General features: G+C 26.4%; 1 protein-coding gene across 2 annotated transcripts in view; it reads right to left on the bottom strand.

The window, feature by feature from the left end:
- LOC134833799 (uncharacterized PE-PGRS family protein PE_PGRS46) overlaps nt 1–26,345 on the bottom strand; it is a 60,777-nt gene that overhangs the window by 4,248 nt on the left and 30,184 nt on the right. For both annotated transcript variants that reach the window (XM_063848252.1, XM_063848253.1), the window contains 2 exons: nt 11,292–11,410; nt 6,198–6,371 (listed from right to left, as the gene is read on the bottom strand). In XM_063848252.1, coding sequence (XP_063704322.1) covers nt 6,198–6,371; nt 11,292–11,388 — 271 coding nt within the window. In that variant the 5' untranslated portion in view covers nt 11,389–11,410. The remainder of the gene's footprint in view (nt 1–6,197; nt 6,372–11,291; nt 11,411–26,345) is intronic.

Here is a 26,345-nt window from a genome sequence, read left to right as displayed (position 1 = left end):
GTGTGGCAAAGCGAAAGTTTTCCCAGGCAATATAAATGATAAATGAGTGTAAAATGCAAAAATAAATCAAACTAAAAACTTTCGTTCGTCGTAAGTCGGGATTTTACATGAAATATCTGTATTTAATTTAATTTTACGAGAAAGAGAGAGGAATTTGTTTGATTTAAATTCGGATCTCGTTGCATGTTCTTGCTCATGTAAAAGTCGAACCTCTGCTTTTATTTGGATATTTGATTTATTATGCACATGCATACCAACTCCTCCATTCATGATTGTGATATGATGTCTGTGGCTTTGAATTCTCTGGTGAAATATTACTCAACATTCTTCTGCGAAATTCAAATAAGTTGTTACAACAAGAGAGAGACGATTGTTTGACATGAGCTCACAAAAATGTTTGTTTCGAGCAAACTAATTGAGTTTTAATGCGAAATGTGTGCAAAATTAATTTGTTTATCAATGTTCTGACCATGGGGATTAGTTATCAGTTACATTGTCTGAAGCTTAAAAATTTAAAATTGATGAATTGTTGATTGAAAATGATACGAACCAGGCGTCTCCATTATATGAGTGATTTATAAAATAAGCTTATATGGATCAATTTAAATTTAATGAAAAATAATTATTTAAATCCTATTTGCGGTATTTACTGAATGAATTGTCAGATTATTTTGACTGCTTTTGTAAAATTTTGTGAATTTTAATTAATTTTTATTTTAATCGATTTTTCTTAGAATATCTGAATATGAAATTTTTAGCCAATTTATTTTTTATTATATCTATCAAAATTATTTTATTTTCCAATTTAATTAAAATATATTTTTTTTCTAAATTTTTTTAAAAATTATTTTATAATTTTTACAACTTTATTTTATTTTTGTAGGTATGAAAAATATTTTTAATCGAATTTTCAACGAATTAAATTAGAAAATTAATTAAATATTTTTATTATTTTTTAATATAATTTTACTATTTTTTTTTATTTTAAAAATATTATTATTTTTTTTAAAAACCTTAAATGAATTTCAAAATTTATCATTTATATTAAAAAAAATTATTGTTTTAAATTTAATAAAACATATTTTTTTTATTTAAATATATTTAATTAATTTTTTAATTTAAATAATTTTTATTTTTTTTATTTAATTTTTATATTTAAAAAATTAAAAATTTAATTAAAAAAATAAAATTATTTAATTTAAAAAAATATTTTTTATTTTTTTTTAACAATTTTCAATTAAATAATTTTAATTTTTTTAATATTTTTTTTTGTTTTGTTTTATTTAAAAAAATATTTTTACTTCTATAAATCTTAATATAAAAAATAAAATGAATAAAGAAAAAAATAATAAAATTTGATAATTTTTTTGGAAGACACTAAATAAATTGACATTAATTTGAATTAAAAAAAATTTTTTTGACAATATTTTGTTGATTTTTCGCAATAAGTTCTCTTAAAAAAATTATTATTAAAGAAAAAAACAAAAATTAGTACGATTCATTCAGGAAATTCCTCTTTTTCATGCAAAGCAAAAATTAAAATGCTACAAAAATTTCTAAAAATATCCGGTTCATTGTTATTAACCCGAAAACATGAAAAAACTTTTGCTATTTTTTTTTTGTAACAATTCTCCCCAGATAGCACCATTTTTCCACTCTCTTAACATTCTGAGTTGCCATTTTTTATTGTTTTAATTTTGTGTGTGCGCGTTTGTGTGCCACTGAACAACAATAGACACAAAATAGTTGTAAATGTGCGGTACAAAACATTTTATGATTCGTTATTGTTCATAAATAAAAATGAGCTGAGCAACAAAAATATGCGAATCGCATGAAAATATAAACAAAAGCACACTCAAATTTTCAATCCAATTCATTTGTAGGGCAATAAAAGTTTATTTAAAACATTATCCTTTCTTTTTTTTCCCGTCGACTCTGTGCTCTGTGCTCCATTGGAGTCGAGTCGAAAAAAATTCCCAAAAAAACTATGACATCACAATAAAATATTAATTTAATGGAGAGCAACCAAAAAACTATTATTTTCAATTCACAAAGATTATACACACAACAACCAATTTTTTTTTTTGTATTATTAGAACGGAGAATTTTATCATCAAATTGTGTACTCTCTCTCCATTTTTTGCAACATGCTTTTATTTGTGAAAACGAAAAATTCCAAACTCGTTTTAAGTAATTAAAAATATAAATTGCTGTTCTTTATTATTATTATTTGATAACAATTCTATGGCATTGGTTTGCACATGGGATGCACTGCATGTCCTTTGGTTCGAAAATGGATGAATTTTGCTTTTTTATAGTTTCAAGTTTTAAATGTATGTGAAAAAGAATTAATTTAGTCTTTAATAGGCGTAATTTAGCTCCTCAAAAGTTAAATTAACATCCAAAGGACTTAATTTTACTTTTTAAGGATTCAAAGGTTAAATTAACATCTGAAGGGCTTAATTTAATTCCTCAAGGATTAAATTTACATCTGAAGGGCTTAATTTAGCTCCTCAAGGGTTAAATTAACATCTGAAGGGCTTAATTTAGCTCCTCAAGGGTTAAATTTACATCCAAGGGTTAAATTAACATCCAAAGGGCTTAATTTAGCTCCTCAAGGGTTAAATTAACATCTGAAGGGCTTAATTTAGCTTCTCAAGGGTTAAATTAACATCTGAAGGGCTTAATTTAGCTCCTCAAGGGTTAAATTAACATCTGAAGGGCTTAATTTAGTTCCTCAAGGGTTAAATTAACATCTGAAGGTCTTAATTTAGCTCCTCAAGGGTTAAATTAACATCTCAAGGGCTTAATTTAGCTCCTCAAGGATTAAATTTACATCACTCCTCAAGGGTTTTAACATCTGAAGGGCTTAAATTAGCTCCTCAAGGGTTAAATTAACATCTGAAGGGCTTAATTTAACTCCTCAAGGGTTAAATTAACATCCAAAGGGCTTAATTTAGCTCCTCAAGGGTAAAATTAACATCTGAAGGACTTAAATTAGTATCCTAAGAATAAAATTTACATCAGAAGATCCTAATTTAGCCTCTAAAAGACATAAATTAACCTTAAAAATTATTTTGAGAGTTCATTTTAAACATTTTATGTCTTAAAATCAACACACAAAAATAATTTTTAATTAAATTTGAACATCTTAAACCCGAAAATTCATCCACTTTTTCAACCAACGAGTAATAAAAGCATGTGGTTAGTACATTCAAAAAACGAAATTATTTTTTCACTCTCTTTATCTCCTTTTCTATTCTTCTAGATAATTGCTTAAAATGTGTGTTAGCTGCCGATTTCAAACTTTTTTTTTAGTTTTTAAAGTTTTAGTTATTTTCGAGAATATCTTTTCACTTGCCTTCCTTTTTTTAAAAAATTTTCTTCATTGAGCGACCATTTCTTTGTTTTTGTGCTTTTTTTTAGCGCAGCTCGAAAGTTCATTCACTCGTAAAATTTCCCCTTAAAAATTATTTATTTATATACAAAATTTTCGGAATTGTTGCTGCTAATTTATCATTTATTAATAAAAATTTTCTGTTTTTTTCCTATTTTTTTTTTCGTTTGTACATATTTATATATTTTTAGTAGTTTTTTTTTCTGTACATTTCAGTGTTGACAATTATATTATTTATCGAATACATTGTGGAAACAAAAATATTTTTTTTAAATACATGTTTTTTCTATGCAGAGTATATTCATAAGGGATTTCAATAATAAATTGGTAATAAAAATAATGCATATTGGCGCGTCGTCGCGTCGTTTTCAACCAAAAAAAAAATGTTTTTTTTTATCGCAAGAGCAGCAGTTTGAAGGCGATAAAACTAAAACTAGTTAAAAGTGTCAATGCAATGTTGTTAATTCTAACTAAAGTGCTGTCGCTCTTGCCGCCCCGCTTGTTGTACAAGAATTGATCAAACAGACTCGGTTGATTGGCAGTTCCGGATGACTTGCTGCCCCCGTAATAGGGCGGCGGCGGGAATTGCCCCATGTAGCCGCTATTTGGGTTCGGGGGGTAATGCGGGTAGTTGCTGATGCCCGGCGGCGGCGTTATGGGGGCCTGATAGTGCGGATAGCCACCCCAGGCAGGCGGTTGTCCGAAAATCTGATTGGGATCAACGGTGGGCGGATGGTACTGCGCTGGCGATCGCATTCCCGTGTCGCCGGGCATGGCGAATCGCGTGTTGTCTATCGGCGCTGGATTCAACGTATAAACTCCTGAAATGAATTTTGGGTTAAATGAGAGATGCAGAGAGAGAGAGAGAGAGTGACGGTGAGATGGAAGAAAACAAGCAATTTTTTAGTCATTTCGACGAAATTCGATGAAATTCCGCATGCATTCCATTCCAATATTTTATTATTATTTCCGGATAGGACATTCACCTCGCAACGTACCCAAGCAACATGCATGCATCCAATCTCCTCGTTTTTTTTTTATAATGATGAAATTTATGGTAGACCAAAAAATTCGATTTTTCGTTCAATTCAAGGCGGGAGAGGCAGTTTTTTCCTTGTGTTTAAATTCTTCTTTTTTTTTAAACCAAATAAATCACTGGAGAAATAAAAACTTTTAATGCGACAAAGTCAGCCGAAGGAAGTATCTAATGTCACGTATTTTATTAAAAAAAGATGATTTTCGTCTATTATTATATTGTGGTTGGTTACAGAAACGACTTTGCTCTTATCGCATCTTCTATAATTTTTTTTAAAGTTCTGTACGGAGGAAATGTCATTTCGTAACGTATTTAATCCCAAATTAAAGAGGGAAATTGGCGAAGAATTTTTTGTTACAATTTTTTATATTTCCCAAGATACTTTTTTTTTTACTTTTTTAGGGAAGAAAGTTTTAAAAATAATTGTAAATTAAAATTTTTTGTCAGTTTACGGTTCTGATTAGAATTTCAAATTTAATTTAACCTAATTCTTTTAAAAATTTAAATTGATATAAAATTTTTAAAGTAACAAATTTTCAAGTAAAATTGAAAAATTCGAATAAAAAAAAATATTTTTTAATTAAATATAAAATATAAAAAATTATTAAAATTAAAATAAATGAAAAAAAATAATTAAAATAAATTTTTAATTTTTTTTAACAAAGTTTCAATTTTTAAAATCTTTTCTTTAAAAAAAACTATTTTTTTAATTAAATAATTTTAATTTCGAAAAAAAATTGTAAAACGTTTGAAAAAAATATAAAAAAATAATTTAAATATTTTTTTTCAATCTAAATATTTTTAATTAAATTAAAATTTAAATTTCTTATTTTTGTTCGGGATCTCTTAAAATATTAATATGATTTTTGTTAAATTTTTATTTTATTTTAAGAAAAAAAAAATTTAAAAAATTTTCATTCATAAAAATTTGTTTTAAAAGTAAAAAACTTTATTTTTCTATTTTTTTTTTTAATTTTTTTATTTTTTATTTTTTTTTTTTTATTTTTTTTTATTTTAATTTTTTTTTTTTTCTTGTTTTCAATATAATATTTTTTTTTCCAATTTTGACATTTTATAATTTTTTTTTCTAAATTATAATTATTTAATTAAAAAAATAGTTTTTTTTAAAGAAAAGATTTAAAAAATTGAGACTTTGTTAAAAAAAATTAAAAATTTATTTTTATTTTTTTTTTCATTTATTATTTTAATTAATTTATTTTTATTTTCATAATTTTTTATATTTTATTTTATTTTTTTTTTTATTTTTTTAAGTTTAAAAAATTTGAAAATTGACTTAAAAATATAAAAAAAATTAAAAAGTATTTTTTTTAATTTTAAATAAAAAGTTTTTGAGTCAAATTGATAAATTTTCAAAAAATTAAAATCTCGACTTGAAAGTTTTAATAAAATTCCAATGAATTTAAAATATTGTTTCTACAATTTTCTCATTTTAAAACTATTTTTCGAGTAAACAACAACAGAATCCTTGTGAAAAATGATTAGTTTTCATCTCATATATTTTCTCCATTTTATTTATTTTAGTAGAAAAAGACTCATGTCTTATCACATGAGTTGCAAGAGATTTGTGTCAACTTCATTCTCTTGTTTTTTTAATGCCTTCAACCTTTTCTCACATAAAAAAAATTCTTCATTCCCCGAAAAAGAAAAAAAACACAACCAAAAAACTGCCACCGTACCAAAAAAGAAAATAATAAATTTTGCCAAAAGAAAAAAAAATTGTTAAAAAAAATTTCGAAAACTTACCTTGTCCACGATTTCCGGTATTTGTCGAGCCGCCATTTGCCGCGCTGGATTTCTTGCAAGTTGGATAGCTGCCGCAATCTTTGCCATCGCGTTGTCCAAAGCTGCAGGAGTCTTGTTGCATCACACAAACTTCCGAGGGAAGACAGCCAATGTCCTGACAACCTCGACCGTATTCTGCAACGAGAAGAAGTAAAAAAAGCGAGACATTCATAAATGAATCGAAATAATAAGAACAACAATAAAAATAATGAAAAGATATGTGAGTGAAAAATCGAGCGACTGACTTGACTCGCCAATGTACAGGCAGCAGGCAGGCAGACAAGACATTTTTAAATGAAACAAAAAAAAAAAAGAAAAATCGAAATGAGAAAATTGTCTACGTGAGCAAATATTGTTTTACGAGGCGGCTGATGATGATGATGATGATTTGCTCGTACAACGAAAATGAATCACAGTATCGTTTACGGCGGCGTTCAATGGACCAGCAGGACTATATGAGGGATGAAAATAAGTAAGGAATGTTACAGTTTGTTGCTCTTTTCAATTTTTTTGTTTCTTTAAAGAGACGGGAATTGTTTTTTTTAGAAGAATGTAACTTTTCGAACAATTTTCGAAAATTCGAAGATTTTTTCGAAAATTTGAAATATTTATTAATATTTAAAACATTTTTTTTTAAATTTGACGAGCTTCAGAAAAATTTCTTGAAAGAATATTTTTCAGGAAATTTTTCGATAATTTAAGAAGTTTTTCTTTTGAATTTCGAAAAATTTGAGAAATTATTCATTAGAATTTCGAAAATTTAAGATATTATTCTTTCAAATTTCGAACACATGAAAAATTGAGAATTTATTCATTCAAATTTCGAAAAATTCGAAAATTTGTCAAATAATTCTTTCGAATTCCGAAAATTTGAGATATTATTCTTTCGAATTTCGAAAAATTCGAAAATTTGAGAAATTTTTCTTTCGAATTTCGAAAAAATTGAAAAATTGAGAAATTATTCGTTCGAATTTCGAAAAATCTCAACATTTGAGAAATCATTCTTTCAAATTTGGCAAATTATTCTTTCGAATTTCGAAAAATATGAAAAATTGAGATATTATTCATTCGAATTTCGAAAAATATGAAAATTTGAGAAATTATTCATTCGAATTTCGAAAAATTCGAAAATTTGAGAAATTTTTCTTTCGAATTTCGAAAAATATGAAAAATTGAGAAATTATTCTTTCGAATTTCGAAAAATATGAAATATTAAGAAATTATTTTTTCGAAAATTCTTGTGAAATATTTAAAGAAAAACTTGAGAAATAATTCAAAAACTGACTGTTGAAAAGATTCTGAAACAATTTTCGAAAAATTCGAAATATTCAAGCGCCATCTTCTAGCGCCATTTTACACAACTAAAAATTTTCAATCGAAATATTGCAATAAAAAGAAAAAAAAGCAAACGTTCCAATCGAATTTATCAAATCCGAATAAAATCTAAAGAAATATTTCTGCCATCGATTACTTCATCGTGACGGGCGAGTAACACAAAAACATGGCTCGAAATGTGTTTCCTCTCATTTCCGTGCAAAAATTTCCGATTTCCAACCATTATTACATTGTTTTTCAGTCGTCGCCGATTTACTTTTTTTTTCTTCGTAAACCGGATGTTTTTCCCTCACTTTTTTCCTTTTTTTTTGGCGTAAATCAGATTTACACGCAGCAATATCTCTTATAAATCTCGCTGTAATCAATCGTGATAGAAAAATAGATAACGACACGTTTTTCGTTTGTTTTCGCTGAATTATCGCGGAAGTTCAGTGACTTTTATTAAAAAACAAAAAAAAAAAATGTTTTCGAATTGACTTGCGAAATCCTTTAATTACGTCTTTAATTGTTTATCGGTAATCTGCTTAAAAAATGCAGGCATGGAGATAATCCGTTCACACTTCGCCAAACAATTTTTCAATAAAAATTTTACATTTTCCATGCAATTTATTTGTTTGTTTGTTTTTTTTTTGTGCACAACCCTTTTGAAAATTTAAACAGATCCCTGCTGTCACACAAATAACGGAGAATGACGTCGAAATTTAGGGTCTCTCGGAGAGTGTTTTGCAATCCAAAGTAACGACGACACCTTCCTTAATAATAAATTATTGCTTTTAATATTCATTCGGATTTACAGAAGGAAGGCAAAACGTGGCAGGAACACATACCGAGAAACATAAGGAATAAATATAAATCAGAAGAGGAAGAGAATTGTCTCTGATTTTGTTTGTTTCTCCATTTTTTTTTGTTTTTTTTTGCTGTTGTTGAATGTCATTTGACGCCATGAAAAAAGGGCAAACAAAAATGTCATGATATCACAATTTTTTTTTATTTTTGGCTTTTTTAAGTTTATTAGCAGTGTGAAGGTAAGGATTTATTGATTTTTTGTGCGTTTGATTGTTTTTGTAAAAATTGCTTGGATTTTATTTTTTTTTATGGAATTATGAATTCTTTTAATAAAATATTTTTTTAATATTATTTTAATAAATAAATAATTATTTTTTATGATTTTTTCCAAATTGCTTTTGAGAGTTAAAATAATATTTTTTAAAATATTTGTTGAAAAAATATTTTTTTTTATTTTCTTGAAGTTTTCTTTAATTTTTGTTTTATAAATAATTTTCTTTAATTAAATATTTTTTTATTTAATTAAATTTTAATTTTTTCATGATTTACCGAATTTAATTAATTTAAATAAAAATTTTCAATTTTAAAAAAAATATTTTTATAGTTAATTAATTAATTTAATTTAATTTTTAATTAATTAATTAATTATTAATTTTGTGTAGATTTTATTTAATTATTTATTTAAAAAAATATTTTAAGTTGATACTCAAATTTATATTTTTACTTTTCATAACTTAATTTTTTAATGAAAATTTTCGTTAATTTAAATTTATTTTTTTTTAAAAATTTTTTTTTTTTTTTTAAAATTTTTTTTTTTTAAAAAAAAAAAAAAAAAAAATAAAAATAAAAATTAAATTAAATTAAATAAAAATAAAATTTTAAAACATTTAAATTAATTAAAAAAAAAAATAAATCATTTAAAAAATTAGAAAATTTTACTTTACCAAAAATTATGTAAAAAAAAATTTTTATCGGAAATTTAAATTAATTCTTCGACAATATTTATTTATTAATTCTTATTTAAATAAAAATAATCATTAAACACCAAATAAATTATAATTATATGAATTTTTTTATTACTCAAACATTCATACAAGTTAAGTATTTTTCCATTTTTTTGTCGTTGTCAAATTAAATTAATCATCTTAATTATCATTTATGATTAAATATTCATACGATAATAATTTTAATCACATTTTACGGTGAACGAACAATATTTTATTCGCATTTATGTGAATTTAATTGACAATTGTTTGCGCGAAAAAGTAAGGCATGTCACCTCACCCCGCAATTTTTTGGGCAAATTATAGCGTCGGGAATAAATAAAATAATAATATTTTTTTCGCAGCCAAAAAATTAATCATTCGCACAAACATTCCCCTGGCGAGTGCACTTTCCGTGTCTGACCCGTGAATTATCCCGTCTAATGGCAGCCTGACATTAAAAACAAGTTGAAAGTAGCACAAGGTTGCAACCCAGCCCCGAAAAATGTTTCAGCACTGTCATCGCATCGCATCGCGCCAGTCAAAAAAGCACGCCACATAAATTTCGTGTTGCATGCGATAATTTTGACGATGACAAAATGCGTGTGCGGTTGAAAAAAAATTTCCCGCAAAAATTTTGTGATTTCTATCCGAAAAATATAAATATTGCTGAAAATGCAACTAAAATATGCATCAATGTCCTTTAGCCCACTCCTCCTCATCCCTTTCAGTTTAATTGTTAAACGCGTAAAATGCACATAAAAATGTGTGATGACGAAATGAATGAGTTGGGAGTTTTTGCGAAATGTGTTTATTTATGAGGGACATCATAAAATATGCAAGATTTTTACTGCATTATTATTTTAGTGGAAAAATAATGAAAATTTACGTTTAACGCACCCTGCGTAATTCGCAGTGAATAATAAAAAGTTATGATGCACTCATTCAACGCACACGAAACGCAGGCAGCGAAAAATAAATTTAAATATGATGAAAAATTAGGTATTATTTTATCGTTTTATTGCGAAAAATAATTTTTAGCTGATTTTTTATGGTTGGGGCTTTAAATTATTTTTGAGGAGTAAGAAAATGAGAAATTTTTAATTTTTGAAAAAATCCTAATGCACATTTTATTATTTTTCTCAATTTATTGAACCCAATAAAAATTTCATAAAATTTAATTGTAAGATTTTGATAAGAAAATTTGTAAATTTTTATATAAAAAAGTGAAAAATTTCAATATTATTGATTTTGATAAATTTGAAAAAAAAATTAAAATGTTAACTGGGTCAAAAATTTAAAATTTGTATTAAGGCGAAATGTAAACTAAGAATATTTACTTAAAAAAATATGCTTTGGGGAAGAATTCTAAATGAGAAAAATTTTCGAAAAATAATCAAGAATAAATTAGAGCTTTTGAGAAGAATTTTTAAAATGTGAACTGGGTCAATTTTTTAAAATGTGCCTTAAAACTTTTATTTAGTCTGTAAATTAAGAGTAAAATACAGAATTTGCTTCAGGCAAGAATTTAAAAAACGAAACCTTTCGAAAATTTAAAATTTGTAATGGGCAGACATTTCGAAATGTGCATTGGGCTTTATCATTTTTTTACTGAATTTGTATGAAATTTCATAAAATAAGCTGAAGTTGTTCTTTCTTGACAACTTTTTCTTCATTTTTTTATTATGAATAATCAATTTTTGTTGAATGAAACTGATCATCAAGACATTTAGTGACAATTTTACGACTTTCCGAGTAATTTGGCGTAAAAGTGTCATTTCTTGGTCAATGTAGTTGTGAACTTTATGTGCAAAAGTAATAATAAAAAAAATTGATGAAAAATTGCTTGCTTCATCTCTCATCCGTTCTCTCACTCAACCATCAACCAACATCATGAAGAATGACAAAAAATGTTAAAATTCCAATAATAAAAAAAATCTTCGCTACTTACTTGAATACGGTGCTGCATCACTAACTGCTACGAGGATCGTGCATGCGACAACTGCAAAAGTTAATGAATTTCGCCAAATATTGTCCAATATTCCCATAATTTTATGTTGAATTGATATCCTGCAAAAAAAAAGTGCACACAAAAAAGGCATAAGTTGAGTAAAGTTTGGCAAATGTTCCACAAAATATTTATCTCTCTCTATCCATCTCTCTACATTTTTGCTACAAGAGTCTATTGATGCATGAGACTGGCTGAATGTAAATAATAAAATGAAATTTATACAATGTGCGCGTTTGTTGTCCGATTATTTGTAGGATGCGAAACGAGACGAAGCGAGCAGGGGGATATGGACCAAACAGGAAAATTCCATAATAAATTAGTGACTAGTTGTGGGTTATTGTACTTTATGGTCACTATCATATATTTTAAATATATGACAATAACAACAAATAGACGACGACTTGTAGCAGTATTGGAAATATTGGCAACTGAAAATGTATTGAAAATATTTTTAGTGTGCATTTATTATCATCGCTTCGCAGAGTAAAGTACGTTCTCGGTTAGAGTTGGCGAAGATTCGTGAAGAGCTTGAAGAAAATTGGCAGCATTTGAAGAGATTTTTGTTAAACTGAAGTTAATGATTCGTAAATAGAATTTTGTTTGAATATTTTTACGTTAAGTTAAGGTCTTAAGTTGAGGTCTCAAAAGTAAAAATTTGATTTTTTAGACCCAAAGGAAAATTTTAGGTCTTAAGTTGAGGTCTCAGGAGTCAAAATTTGACTTTTTAGACCCAAAAGAAAATTTGAGGTCTTAAGTTGGGGTCTCAGAAGTCAAAATTTGACTTTTTAGACCCAAAGGAAAATTTGAAGTCTTAAGTTAAGGTCTCAGGAATCAAAATTTGACTTTTTAGACCCAAAGGAAAATTTGAGGTCTTAAGTTGGGGTCTCAAAAGTGTAAATTTGACTTTTTAGACCCAAAGGAAAATTTGAGGTCTTAAGTTGGGGTCTCAGGAATCAAAATTTTACTTTTTAGACCCAAAAGAAATCTCAAGGTCTTAAGACGAAGTTTCAGGAGTTGAAATAAAACCTTTTAGACTCCAAAAAAGAACTTGAAGTCTCAAATTGGGGTCTCAGGATTCAATTTTGGACCCAAAAAAAAGCTTGAAGTCTTATATCTGATTCTCAAGAGTCAAAATTTGACTTATTAGATCTAAAAGTGAACTTGAGGTCTTAAATTGGGGTCTAAGATGTCCAAATTTGACGTTTTAGATCCAAAGTAAATCTTAAGGTCTTAAGTTAGGGTCTCAAGAGTCAAAATTTGATTTTCTTAGACACAAATAAGGCTTAAGTAAGTGATAAATAAATCTCTTTACAAATCAAATTAATCTCTTTTCATATCATAGAAACCATCAAATGTCAGAAAAATCATCAAAACTCGAATAAAAAGTTGTAATTTGACCCTTTCTGATACCTGATACACTACTTCAGCGTTGCCGTAGGAAATTTTCACATCCACTCTACTCGATAATGGATTGGCACAGTATTTGATAAAACTTTTGTTGTAAAAAGATATGTCGCATAAACATGAACAAAGTACCATCGCAGCACAAAAACTGGATAAAACCCCTGGATTATTTAGAGAAATATTGAATATACACGAACGAGACTTTATCGAGTACAAGTGTCTTTCACTCCGTATCTCCCGCTCCGATATAGAAACACAACATGGTGATAAATAATCTTTCCTTGTTGTGTTGTTTTGTCTCGGAACAATAGACGAATTGTTGTGATTTTCAAGTCGAATTTGCTGCACTACAAAATTTGCACATCTCCTGTTTCAAGTGTGTGAAAAATATTTAATTTCATTTTAATTGCAAAAATCTTCAAATTTCTCAAATAACAAGAAAAAACGAGGCACAAAAAAAAAATCTTTCTCAACTGAAAACCAATTTATCATTTATTTAGTGTGTCACCCCTCCTCATCTATCATTCCTCGACGTTCTTTTTGTGTCTTCGGGAGTTAAAACAAAATAAACGACGAAAATGCTATATATCGATGTCGTCGTTGTAACAAGCACATAAATAAATAATAACTTGAAAAGCCGTGTTTGTGTGGTTGGAGACGTAAAAAAAACGACATATCACACAGTAAACTGGCACATTAATCCTCTGGTAGGTAGGTATATTGATTCGCAATAAAATACGAGAAAACGAAAAAAAAGAGAAGTACTTTGGTGGCGCGTTTGTTGTTGTTAAAATAATAATAATAGTAAAACATACTTTTGGGATTTTGGGTGAGTATTTTTTAACATGAGCGCTTTTCTTTAATTTATTTAATTTAAATTTAAATAAATTTTACATTAAAAAAAAATTTAATTAATTTAATAAAATTTAAATAATTTTTTTTTACTAAATTCTAAACATTAAATTCTAAAAATTTTTTTTTCTTGAAAGATGAAAAATTTAGATAAGAAATTTTCAAGACTTAAGTTAACTTAACTATTAACTTAAGATTTAACTTAACTTTTTAATGAAGTTCAAATTATTACAGAACAATTAAAAATTATCGAAAACGTTTATGACTTTAGCAATTAATAAAGTTGAACTGAAAAAAAACTTTTTTAGGAAGAAGCAAAATTAAAGATTAATTTTAACTTAAGAAAAAATTAAATAGAAAAAAATTTAAGATTCTTAAAACGAATAAAGCAAACTTAATTTTCAATAATTTTTTAACATTTAAAAATTCTTATTTCTTCTCAAATTAATAAGTTAAAAACAAATTAACTTTTGACTTGAACTTAAGCTTATGAAATTTTTTCTTTAACTTTTTTTTTAAAGAATTTAAGGAAAATTTTTCATAAGCTTAAGTTTAAGTTCAAGTCAAAAATTAATTAATTTTTAGCTTATTAATTTGAGAAAAAAATAAGAATTTTAAAAATGTTAAAAATTTTTTAGAAAATTAAGTTTGTTTAAGTCGTATTTCGTTTCTTAAGTTTTTTATTGTTAAGTTTTTCTAAAGTAAAAATAATCTTAAATCTGACTTCATCCTTAAGTTATTTTGTCGAGTCTATTCAAAACCAAAAAAAAATTATAACATTAGTTTCTAACTTCTAAAATCTGAAAACAAAAAATGATTAAGAAATTTCTTTTAGTTCATTTCCTTCAAACATGAGACTTTTTTTGAATAGACTTGTTCTTTAGACACATTTTTGAAAAAAGTAAACTTAAAAAAAACTTCTCGATGATTTTTTTTCAGATTTTAAGTTAAAAGTTAATGTTAAATTTTTTTTTGTTTATGGTTTAAACTTAATTTCAATTAAATTGCTCAAAAATCTCAAAATGAAACTCAGACAGACACCAACTACCTTCCACAAAATCAACTTTCCCATTCAAAACAACTCCCTGAATCGTAGGAACCTCCTTCTCCTTGTTCAAGTTGGCAATCATTCACATATCGCATGCAATGGGAGTCGCTTTAATGAATTGTTGGACAGTAGTAAACAAAAAACTAATACAAGTCATGATTCAGCATAAGTAACTTGCCGCTATACGATTAGCCATTATCAATATTATGTGTCAGAAAAGTACAGCAGAACTCACAGCAAAAAAGTTAATGAAAGATTTTATTTACTTGGCGTGGAAAATCTTTTGTTTTATATGTGTGTTTCCGCTAATGGAGACGCCTTGTCATTTGCCGGTATTGATTTCCTTACAAGATCTTATTAAGATTAAAGTTTTTTTTTTTGATTCGATTTTTATCTTTTTTGCCAGATCTCCCATAATAAATTGATTATTATTTATCTCCGCTTAAGTCAACATGGTATTAAAAGACGATGCCAATGGTAGTGCGTGGCGATAGCTTAATGAATGATTTATAGCCAAATCGAATTTTAGCAGCTTCGTTCCCGGTGCGGATGATGGTGAGTAAATTGTTTGTGTTAATATTGATCAATTTCTAAACAGAAGATAAATAACACGGTAATTGTTAATGAATCATGGGTTTTAGTGTGATTGAAAACGAATGAAGATGCACGTCATTTCGTACACATCAAGATTAAATTAATGATGTTTTGTTATGTTTTCGGTTGCTTATGGGGCATCGGATTAACATGTCAATATTTGGACAACGACGACGTCACCAAATTAAGGAAATTGTTTTTGTCCCGAGATAAGATGCCGCGCGACGATAGAAAAAGTCTCATTTATCATCACATGACAAATAACATGTGTCACCAATTTTTGCTCACTTTTTTGTCTGCATTACTTTTTTTTGTTGTCTTCTGCATGAAGCGACGAGTGAAATTTATGCCGAATGAATTAAAAATCACAAGTGTCGGTGATGTGTGAGTGAAAATTTGACAGTAAAAAACTCATTTGCATTTTGGATGTCAGTCAAAAAATTGTTGAGTTGCTTTAAAAAGTAAAAAAAAATTAAATATGAAATTTTTCAGAAGAATTTGAGAAAATTCTCAAATTTTTTTTAATGATGAAATTTTATTCAATTAAAAAATAATTTTTTTTCAAATAGAATTTCATCATAAAAAAAATTTGAGAATTTTCCCAAATTCTTCTGAAAAATTTCATAATTATTTTTTTTTATTTTTTAAAGCAAATCAACAATTTAATTTTTTTTTTTCAAATAGAATTTCATCATTAAAAAAAATTGAGAATTTTCCGAAAATTCTTCTGAAAAATTTCATAATTAATTTTTTTTTTATTTTTTAAAGCAAATCAACAAATTTAAGGACTTAAAACAAACAATTATGGATCAGGTAAGTCAAATTTACTTTTAAAAAAAATCCCTTAAAAAAAATCAATCAACTTAATTGTCATCGACGTTATCTCTCGTGACCTGTTTTCATTAATCCAACCTTTAAACAATTTTTTTTTATCTGACAAAAATTGTCAGCAACACATCATTTCCATGTTGTCCGTGTGCACATGACATAAATCCCAGGGACTTTTTTTCCACTCGAATCTATAAATAAAATTGAACAACGGACCAACAAAAAACGACTGCACAGATTCAAACATGATACTAAAATCACAAAATTAACCCCTTTTATTGCTTTTTACTCGACAACAATCGATCAATGTCAAAATATTATTGTTATGTCGTTTCATACGCCGAACGATGCTGCTGCTTGCACTCTACCGCTTGATATTGAACCAAATACAAAATCCAAAAAGCCAAAAAGTGAATATCATCATCGTACAGAGAGAAACTGGACTGTAGATTGATATGAGAGTACGGAGAAGGAAAAAAAACAACAGAGCAGAGTTCACCTCATAGTACAATAATAAATAGATTACCATGTATTACGTTGCGGATGAAAAACATGAGCAGGATTTTCAATTTTGAATATATATTTTTAATATGAACGTGTCATGTTTCTATCGAGGTGAAGCACTGCGGTATGAATTTGAGTAAAATTTAAGGTCAGTAAAAAATTTTAATTTTTTTTTCAGCTTTTTAATTCCAACTAAGGGATAAAATTAGGCCATAAAATGATCCTGTGATCACTCTAACCAAATAAAACACTCCAACTGGGCCTGAGGGAGGACTGTGATATATTCAATGGCAACGGATTAAATGGCGCACGACCAACAAAATTAAAATGTGAAAGAAAAGATAAGGTTTTTTAAGCTTCATTCTTTTTCCTCCAACTACAATGATGTAATCTTAATTTGATGAAATAAATAAATAAAAAATGAAGGTAAGTAATGAAGAAGGCGAAATGCTGAAGATGTGAAGCAAAGAATTTGAAGAATCAAGAAAGAATATCTGTAAAGAAACCTGAAATGAAACATGAAGTGAGGCATTCTAATGTGAAAATGTTTGCAGACGACACAATTCTATGGATCGCAACGGAAAACAGCCAAGAAGAATGTCAATGAGGACCTCGAAGCATTATCGCAATATTTCAAAATGTCAAAATTGAAAGTGAACGTCAGCAAAACAAAATTCATGGTGCTGAATGAAGGCAGGAGTGTGATAGCAGAGCTTGTGATCGATGGTGCACCTCTCGAACGTGTCAACGAGATGAAGTACTTGGGCATCAAGGTTGATGAGAAACTGCGACTGAGCCTTCATGCTGACCTTGTCCGAAAGAAAATTGCCAAAAAGGTCTATTTTATGTCACGAATTTTTAGCTAACTTGAAAACATATGTGAGAATTTGTGAAAAACAGATTTCGATCTCACTGAGACCTACACGTTTTTTTCTTCTTTTGTTGAGTAAATTTCACTTCCTTTCAACCAACAGGAAATTTCAGACGAAAAAAAATCGTGTAGGGCGTCAAATCCAAAATAAAAAATGTAAAATTCTTTTTCATTTTAAATAATGAGATAAAAGTAATTAAATTGTAAATCAATCCTCCAAGTACCCCCAATTTTTGCGAACTGACCCAGACCCTTGATTAAATTTACATATTAAAATAATTTATTTTGTATTGATTTGCCTCCATTCCATTTTCATTCGGTGTTCCATTCATGCGGAACGTTCACTTTTTTTTTTCATAAAATTTTGCATTTTATATTATTAACGAGCCAGGGAGTGTATCATCATCCAACTACTCGAGTGTCCTTTTGCACGGAAATTCGCATGTTTTCATCGCACATTGATTGTGCTTCGTACTTTCGGAGATTTAACAAATTGATAGACAATTGACGAACGTAGACCATAAAATTTGATGCTTCATTCATTAACTGAATGCATTTGTCACGAATGATGTTTTGCAAGCAAGCTTATCTTTCTCTGTGTCTCTGTATCTGTTTATTCAATGACCGACAAACGAAATATCGGAAAATGTGGTTTTTCATGAAAAAGGTTTTCATGTCAGGCCAAAACCACAAATGCAGTACAGCGTGTTAGGTGTATAATTTTTCAGGTGTTTTGATTATTTTTTGTTTTTGTCATTTTTTTTAGTTTTTTGAAAATATGAGAGAAGCGAGCTAATTTTGATTGGAAAAACGATTCGATGCGTGAAAATGACACGTGAAAATAATGATGCTCATTTAAAATTCACAAGCAATGAAAATTTGCGCCAATTACTATCTGTTTTATTGTTAATAAAATGTCACATGCGACACAAACTAGTCGTTTATTTTAGAAATTTGGTTCAATGTTTTTGGCGTTTTAATTGCTAATATGGGAAACATTTTATAAAATAATGCGCCGTATCGCTTGTGGATATTGATACTAAAATTAGGTGCAGCTGATTTTAAGCGGATCTAAAATTTGATTCTGCATTAGGCGAATTAAAGTCGAACGAAATTATTAAATTTTGTTAAAGTCACGTGACTAACTTGTTTGAATTTTTAATAATTTTAATTTAATTTAATTTAATTTTAATTTTTAATTTAATTTTAATTATTTTAATTTAATTTTAATTATTTTAATTTAATTTTAAATTATTTTTTCATAAAAAATATTTATTTTAATTTAATTTATTTATATTTAATTTAATTAATTAAAAATTATGAAAAAAATTAAAAAAAAATTAAATTAAAAAAATTAAATTAATTAAATTAAAAATTAAGCATTTTTATAAAAATTAATCAAAATCTATTTTATAAAAATTTTTACTTTTAATTATAAAAAGTCACGTGACCTAACTGTAAAATTTTGAATTGACTTTTTAAGAAAATTTTAATTTTTTATTAAAAACTTAGCAAAAAATTGAATGTTTGAACTGTAAAAAGTAGTAAAACCGAAATTTTTAGTTATCATTCGAATCAAAAATAAATTTTAAAGCAACTTTAAATCGAAATGAAGTATTTTACTAAAATTTCCATGTAAATGCATTTCCATTAATGTCGAAGCATATTCATCTACCGAATCATTTTTCACACGTACGTCTGACTTTTTTTTTCTTTCAATCATCTATCAGTGAATTTCCACATCAATTAACTTCCATTTGCCGTGAGGTAGCAAATATTTGAACATCTGTCGATGGATTTTAAAAATTTTCATGCTTTTAAGTTACTTTTTTTTAAAGCAAATTTACAGAAAAAAAAAATTGCTCAGCATTCCGTGAAAAATTGAAATCAAAGTGCACATTTTTTTGTTGCAAATTATTTCGAAGCAACATCTGTGCGATGCGACAATTGTGCGTCATCGATGTCGTCAATAATTTTCCTGGATGAACGAAAAAAAAGTGTAGCACCTTTTTTTTCGGGCGATTATTTGATGACGACACACTTTTCTCATCATTTGATTATCTTTGAACGTATCAGAATTAATGTGCAGATTTTTGGCAAGGCACGCACGTTAATGCAACATGAAAGGTGATCCAAAATAAAATTATTACCATGCACTAAAAACGACAGATTCGGCATCAAGGACACAAAACACTGTGATGAAAATTATTTGGCAGAATTTTCGGAACAAAATTTTCGTAGATACAGCGAACAAAAGCATTTCTGCTTATCAAGATCTTTGAAAAGTGTAATAAATATTGCGAAATGAATATCTGAATGAGGAGCCAATATATTAGTCACTGTCGTCGTCGTTGTCGTGATTTTATTATTATTTTTATTATTTTCTCGATAAAAAAAAATTGCGAGAGAAAATAAATACATTTGTAATGTAAATAAACATTTTTATATTATTTTATAAATACATGAAACGACGACGACGACGACGACACAATGACACACAGCTGATGCTGCTTTGCGCTAATTTTCATCTTCATGTGCGCATAACGGATGTAACAATATTCTTGGCAATCTCCACAAGTCGTTCGGTGAATAAATGTGCGGGCAGTGTCGTTGAAATAGACTGTAAATAAATTGTAAGAAACATTTTAAAAGGGCATCATCACGGCTTGAAAGTGTGACATGTGAACGGTGAAATTGAAAATTTTAATTTTTTTCTTTAAAATTTTACAAATTTCATTAAAAGTCTACAAAAGTTTGAATTACATTTTCGAAGAATTGTTCGAAGTCTACAAAAATTTCTAAAGAATTGTTCGAAGTCTACAAAAATTTCTAAAGAATTGTTCGAAGTCTACAAAAATTTCTAAAGAATTGTTCGAAGTCTACAAAAATTTATTAAGAATTGTTCGAAGTCTACAAAAATTTCTCAAGAATTGTTCGAAGTCTACAAAAATTTCTTTAAGAATTGTTCGAAGTCTACAAAAATTTCTCAAGAATGATTCAAAGTCTACAAAAATTTTTTAAGAATTGTTCAAAGTCTTCAAAAATTTTTAAAGAATTGTTCGAAGTCTACAAAAATTTTTTAAGAATTGTTCAAAGTCTTCAAAAATTTCTTAAGAATAATTCAAAGTCTACAAAAAATTCTTAAAAATTGATCAAAGTCTACAAAAATTTTTTTAAAGAATAGTTCAAAGTATACAAAAATTTTTTGAAGTCTCCAAAAATTTTCTAAAGAATTGTTAGAAGTCTACAAAAACTTTTTAAATTGCTTTCAAATCTTAATTTAAAGGTCATAAAAAATCTACAAAAGCTCGAAAAAAGTCTACAAAAATTTCACAAATCTTCTTAAAAGTCTCCAAAGCTGCTCAAAAACTACCAAAAGTCTACAAAAACTATTTCCTTATCCAATTATCGCCAAAATTTCATCTCATATCAAAACTTTTATCTCATTATTATTTTCTTTCATCATCAATTCTTTGCCATTGGCTCCGTCATGGTTGTTACCAACTATCGCATTATTACAATTATTATTGTGACAATGTATCAACAACAACTACAACCCAAGTAGAATTCCATTTTGGTAAATAAACACGGGATTATTATCATTTATTACGATTACGAGTATCAACACAGAAAAAAACTACGCCAATCCTAATTGCATCCTTGTAACCATTTTTCGTTATTATTTTTGCATCATTATACTCTTCTTCCATTTTTTTGCTTTTTTTCTGCTACTTCAACAACGAAACAAGAACTCTTTTTTTTGTTTCATTTCATCCATCCATAAGTATTTTTTTTTGTGCCACATTGTATTAAATTAAAATAAAAATACATTTTTTGCTGTTTCCGGTACTTTTTATTCCCTTTTTCTTGTCAGCTTGTTATGTCGTCGTCTCTATTTCTCTGTAGAGGAAAATAAAATGTTGTAACTGTTATGTCTTTACTTTTTTTTTTTGAAAACCGGTGTTTTGTTCCGTATACAAGGCTTTTATAATCTTTAAACATCCTTTTGCCATTTCCTCTTTCATTCCATTTTAACTGAATTTTCTTTTCAATTCGAGACGTTGGTTGGATGGCAAAAATTGACAATAAAGATTTTCTTTCACAAAACTTTTCTCGTGCTTTTTTTGTTGTAAATTGAACCATATTTATGATGTTTAACGAGCAAGAAAAGCATTTTTTTTTCTTCAACAACCTTTTCAATTCACAAAATTTGTGGAAAATTATTTTCATTTACGGGATTTTAGGATCAATTAACACGTTATTTCGTTACTTGCGGCAAGAAAAAAAAATACAAAAAAATCGCTTTTTACCTTTTTTTTTATCATTTTTCATCCAAAGCTACATTCAAGCTTATCTCGCTTGGGGTTGGTTTTACGCACGCATTCTTTAATAAATAACTCCACGTCATATTTCTTCATTTTTGGATCCTTTTTCGACTATTTTGCCTTCTTTCGACAAAATTTATTTAGATAAACACACACACGAACTCACTTCGCATGTCAGAGTACATAAACAACATCTTTGTTTATATTTTACAATTTTATTTATGTTACAAAATGGCAAATATCATACAATTTAGCGGATAAATGCTATAATTTGGTATCTGAGTTGATGTGTCTTCTTCGTTCTCAGGCGGCGGCGTGTTTTTCGTATTTTATATTTTTTTCTGAATCAAAGAAAGTTTCGCAAAAGACAAACATTCTTTTTATTTTTAAAGAAAAAAATAAATAAATAAAATATTTCTCGGAATTCATGAGTAAACGACGTGAAATTAAGAGAAAAGGCTGTCGTTGTTAACTTAAAGGCAGTATTGAGTTTAGAAATTGACAACTTGGGCACATTTTTATTTTTTTTTGTGTAAACTGAATTTTTTTTCTGAATTATTTTTTTTATTAATTTTTTTAGGTTAAAATTTTATGGTTTAAAATTTATAATTTTTTATGAAAACTTAAATTAATTAAAAATATTTTTTTAAGAATTAAATTTAAATTTTTTTAAATGTGCATTGGGATAAAAAATTTTAGAAAAAAAAATTGATAAAAAATATAAAATTTGCATTAAGATTAATTAAAAAAATTATTTTTTTGTAATTTTAAAATATTTTTGTTCAGAATCAAATTTAAATTTTGCAAAATGTACACTGGTATAAAAAAAATTCAAAGAATATTCTGATAGAAAATATAAAATGTGCATTGGGATAAATTGAAAATTTTCGATTTAATGCTTAAATTTTGTATAGAGCTGAAATTTTAATATAAGATTTGATTACAAATTTCATAATGTGCACTGGGCAAAAATTTTTCAATATAAATCGAGACAGAAAATATTTAGAATGTAAACTGGGTCGAAAAAATTGAATACAAAAATTTTATAAATGTGCTTTGGGTTAAAAATTCTTAAATTTTGAAGCAAAAATTCATAAAAATATGCATTGGGAATAAAATTTGAAATGTTCACTGGGTTAAGTCACGTGGTTTAAAATCGATAACTTTTGATGAAAAATTTAAAATAATTTTTTTTAAATTTTTTTCTGAGTTTGAAATAACGGACAAACTTCTAAAAACTCATTTTTTGTCGAAATGCTTCTCAAGAAAAAAAAAAGAAAAATATAAGAAAATGAATAAAAGAAAAAAAATGAGAATTACACTTAATCTTACACACATCTTCATTCACTTGAGTCAATATTTTTATTCAGTGTGGCGCCGAGCTTTTAAATATTTTGTGTGTGTGTGTGTCTGTTTGCTCCTACCAAATACGAGATACATATTTAATAATAAAGAATATGTTGCTCATCCTCCTCTTCTTCGTCCTTTTTTTTTCTTTCTTGAAGATACAAATGCTACGGCTTTTGCTTGTGTGGTGTCATGTCAAGTCGTAAAGCATGCTGAGACCATGTCCTACTCAAGTGTTGTTGTTGTAGGAATCTTGCGTTCGTATACGAAAAAAAAGAAAAGAACAACATTTGTGGACTTTTTATTTTTATTTTCAATTTTGTACGATTTTTTCTGCTTTGCTTTTCATTCAATGAAGCTAATATCCGAATTTTATTTTGTACTTTTTCAGATAAAAACGGATCATTTTCGGTTTATGCTTTGACAGAAAATTGCTTTGAATGACCGATCAATAAAATTTTTGTTGTCCGGTTAGAGTTTTTATTTTCTTATCGTCTTTTGTGAGAAATTTGGTCAAAAACTGACATTTTCCTAAATTTAAAGAAGCTGTCAATTTAATTCCAGCTTGGAATCTATTTCAAATCCGGTTTTATACTTATTATCATCGATTATCCGATTATTGGATCTAAGAAATTCAGATGTTGTTAAATTTAAATGTTGAATGGCGTGAAAAGGATCAATTTTTAAATCTCTTGTGAAAAAAATTGTTAAAAAATATTTTTTTATTTTTAACGGTTATTTTTTGAATTGACATTTACGAATTTATTCATAATTTCAATAATTTAAAAAAAAAATCAATAAATAAAAATATTATTAAAAAACGTCATTTTAAATTTTTTAAGCTTCTTTTAAATTTAAAATTAATTTTATTTATGAAAAAATTTAAAATGAAAAAAAAAATAAAATCGAAAAATTAATGATAAATGTTTATTATTTTTAATTAATTTTTTAATTAAATTTTATTTAAATAATTAATTTTTAATTAAATTTAATTTAATAATTTTTGATTTATTTAAATTCAATAAAAAATTATTTAATGAAAAATATAAAAAATTAATTAAAATTTAAAAAAAATAATTTAAAAATTAATAAAAATTTAAAAAATTATTAAAAATTAAAAAAAAATAATTAAAAATTATAAATATTTATCAAAATTATTATTTTTCGATTTTTAATATTTTTTTTCATAAATTTATTTTATTTTATTTAAATTTAAAATTATTTTTTTTAATTTTAAATTAAATTAAATTTAATTAAAAATAATCTCTAAATAATTATAAAATTATTAATTTTTCGATTTTTATTTATTTTTTAATTTTTTTTTTATTTTTTTAAATTTATTTAATTTTTTATTATTATTATTTTTATTTTATTTTCCGTTATAAAATAAATTAAATAAAAAATCTCTACTGTCCAATATATTTTATTTCGCTTTTTTCCAAGTCGACAGTTAAAAGAGACATGCTGGCAATAAAAACCTGAATAAATATTTTCAGGGCACCCACAAAAGCCACAAAACACACACACACACACATGACTAAAGAAAAAAAAACTGTCTATAAATTTCGAAGTATAACATAAATAATAATAATAAAAATGAGAAATTTTTGTTCCCTTTGACAAAGAAAAAAAAATCAAGATAAACCCACATTAATTTCCTTGCAGCAGAGCCATGCATGCAAACTTTTTAATATTTTTCTTGGCATCAAGTTCGCTCATCGCAGTGAAAAGTGATTGATACGCCGCCACTACTTCTACACTCAAAAAAAAATTTTAATTTTTATTTATCTGTCCGAAACAAAAACTGTCGATATTCTCGAGAGAAAAATCATCATGAAAAAAAAAATAATAAAATAAATAAAAAAAAACTTTTTTTTCTCACTTTTGTTGTTTACCAACTCACACTCACTCAAACAAACAATTTTTGTGGGAATGTCCCGGGCTTTTTGTTTGCTCGTCGCCATTTAAAAAAAACGCTTGTTAATGATGTTGTGAGTTTTTTTTTTCTGTTTTCACTTGAATGACCAGGCGTGAACGACAGACAATTCAAAAAAAGAAAAAAAAAAATCGGGGAAAAAAATGTTGAAACAATAAGCTTCAAAATGATTGACATTCAATTGTCCTCGCTTTTATTGGTCTTTTGTCCTGATAAAAGAACTGACGTTTCAGACATTTTCAGTATTTTTGTCGTCGTCATAAAATTACAATAAAAATTTCATAAAAACCGGAGCTCAATTTATTCATGAGAATCCGAGAGAGATGTTTTAATGAGATTGCAAATATTTATGGATGATAGTGGGCGATATCAAATAAATTCCTTAGTTAAGTAAGTTTTTCGTTACAAATCTAGCAAAAAAAAAAAAAAAATTGAAGAAGAAAAAAAAATAGAAAATGACCCAAAAATATGTTTTGTCTCGTCATGTAAGCATAATGGCAAGTAATTCGTAGTTATGAGAGTCATGATGATATCATCATCATTGCAGATAGTTTTTCGTTCGTTTTTTTTGGGGCATTTTTCTATATGGGATTTATGCGAAAGTCCATCTGTTCTGTGAGTAACGCATGTTTTGAAGGATTTCCTTTTGTAAATGACGGGTTTTTGTGCAAAAAAAGGGATATTTAGGTCATAAGGAACATCAAATTTTTGTATGAAGTCGTTTATTAAAGGAAGAAAACGTGTTTTGAGAGCAAGTTTTTGTCATTTTTAAAAATATTTTCTTATTTTTATTAAAAATCTTTTTATCTGTTCCTTAGCCTTCATAATTTAAAAAAAATATTTATTTATTTATTTATAAAAAATAGTTGGTTAATTATTTGAAAAAAAAAATAAATTAAATTAAATTAATTTTTTTTAATTAAAAAAATATTTTAAAATTAAAAAAATTTTAGTTAATTTGATTAAAAATATTTTTTATCGTATTTTCTTTTAATTTTTAAGGCATTGCATTGAGAAAAATATTTTAATTTTTTTTTTGAATAAATTTCAAAAAATTATTTAAAAAAAAACTAACATTTTTTAAGTATTTAAAAAAATAGTAAAATTTAGCAAAAAAAACTTTTAAAAAATCTGGTTTTAATTATAAAAAATTATGGAAAAAATAAATAAAAAAAAATTCTAATGAAGTTCTAAAAATATGATTTAACAAAATTTAAATTATTAAAAATAAAATTTTCAAATTTTAATTAAAAAAAAAATTAATTATAAAAATAAAAAGTGAGGA

This window comes from Culicoides brevitarsis, chromosome 3 (genome assembly GCF_036172545.1).
Source record: "Culicoides brevitarsis isolate CSIRO-B50_1 chromosome 3, AGI_CSIRO_Cbre_v1, whole genome shotgun sequence".
NCBI classification, from domain to species: domain Eukaryota; kingdom Metazoa; phylum Arthropoda; class Insecta; order Diptera; family Ceratopogonidae; genus Culicoides; species Culicoides brevitarsis.
The sequence above is the reverse complement of the archived record's forward strand: the minus strand, read 5'-3'. Positions and strand labels throughout refer to the sequence as shown.